Below are 551 nucleotides of genomic sequence, written 5' to 3'. Positions count from 1 at the left end.
TCCCCCGCTTGGGTTGCAGCAAGCAGCAGACAGCAGCAACAAACGCATGCAAAGCGGAGGCCTCATACAGCAGGTCGCTGCCCACCACCACGTCAAACCGACGCACAGCACCCTGCAGCAGCAGCAGCACCAGCAGCAGCAGCAGCAGCAGCAGCAGGAGTTGAAGGAGTAGCAGCACCCGCAGCAGCAGCACCAGCAGCAGCAGCTGCAGCAGCAGCAGCGGGAGTTGAAGGAGTAGCAGCAGCAGCAGCGGGAGTTGAAGGAGTAGCAGCAGCAGCAGCAGCAGCAGGAGTTGAAGGAGTAGCAGCAGCAGCAGCAGCAGCAGGAGTTGAAGGACTAGCAGCAGCAGCAGCAGCAGCAGCAGCAGGAGTTGAAGGAGTAGCAGCAGCAGCAGCAGCAGCAGCAGCAGGAGTTGAAGGAGTAGCTAGCTGGTAGCTAGCTAGCTTGACCGCTAGCTGCTGCTGTAGCAGCAGTAGACGCACCTGCTCATCTGTAGGAAAGGTAGAGGGGTCGCAGCAATCCAGCCGCAGCACCTCAACCTCCACCCCCTG

The 551-nt window shown here is 60.6% G+C and overlaps 2 protein-coding genes across 2 annotated transcripts in view; one reads left to right on the top strand and one right to left on the bottom strand.

Moving 5' to 3' along the window:
• EMH_0040960 (uncharacterized protein) overlaps positions 1-435 on the top strand; it is a gene marked incomplete at both ends in the record, with an annotated part of 2,442 nt that extends 2,007 nt beyond the window's left edge. The window contains one exon of the mRNA XM_013495573.1: positions 3-435. Within this exon, the coding sequence (XP_013351027.1) occupies positions 3-435 (433 nt within the window). The remainder of the gene's footprint in view (positions 1-2) is intronic.
• Positions 436-534: 99 nt separating this feature from the next.
• Positions 535-551, bottom strand: part of EMH_0040950 (uncharacterized protein) — a gene marked incomplete at both ends in the record, with an annotated part of 2,111 nt that continues 2,094 nt past the window's right edge. The window contains one exon of the mRNA XM_013495572.1: positions 535-551. Coding sequence (XP_013351026.1) covers positions 535-551 — 17 coding nt within the window.

The sequence above is a fragment of the Eimeria mitis genome, genomic scaffold (genome assembly GCF_000499745.2).
Source record: "Eimeria mitis Houghton genomic scaffold, Emh_scaff1644, whole genome shotgun sequence".
NCBI classification, from domain to species: Eukaryota; Apicomplexa; class Conoidasida; order Eucoccidiorida; family Eimeriidae; genus Eimeria; species Eimeria mitis.
The sequence above is the reverse complement of the archived record's forward strand: the minus strand, read 5'-3'. Positions and strand labels throughout refer to the sequence as shown.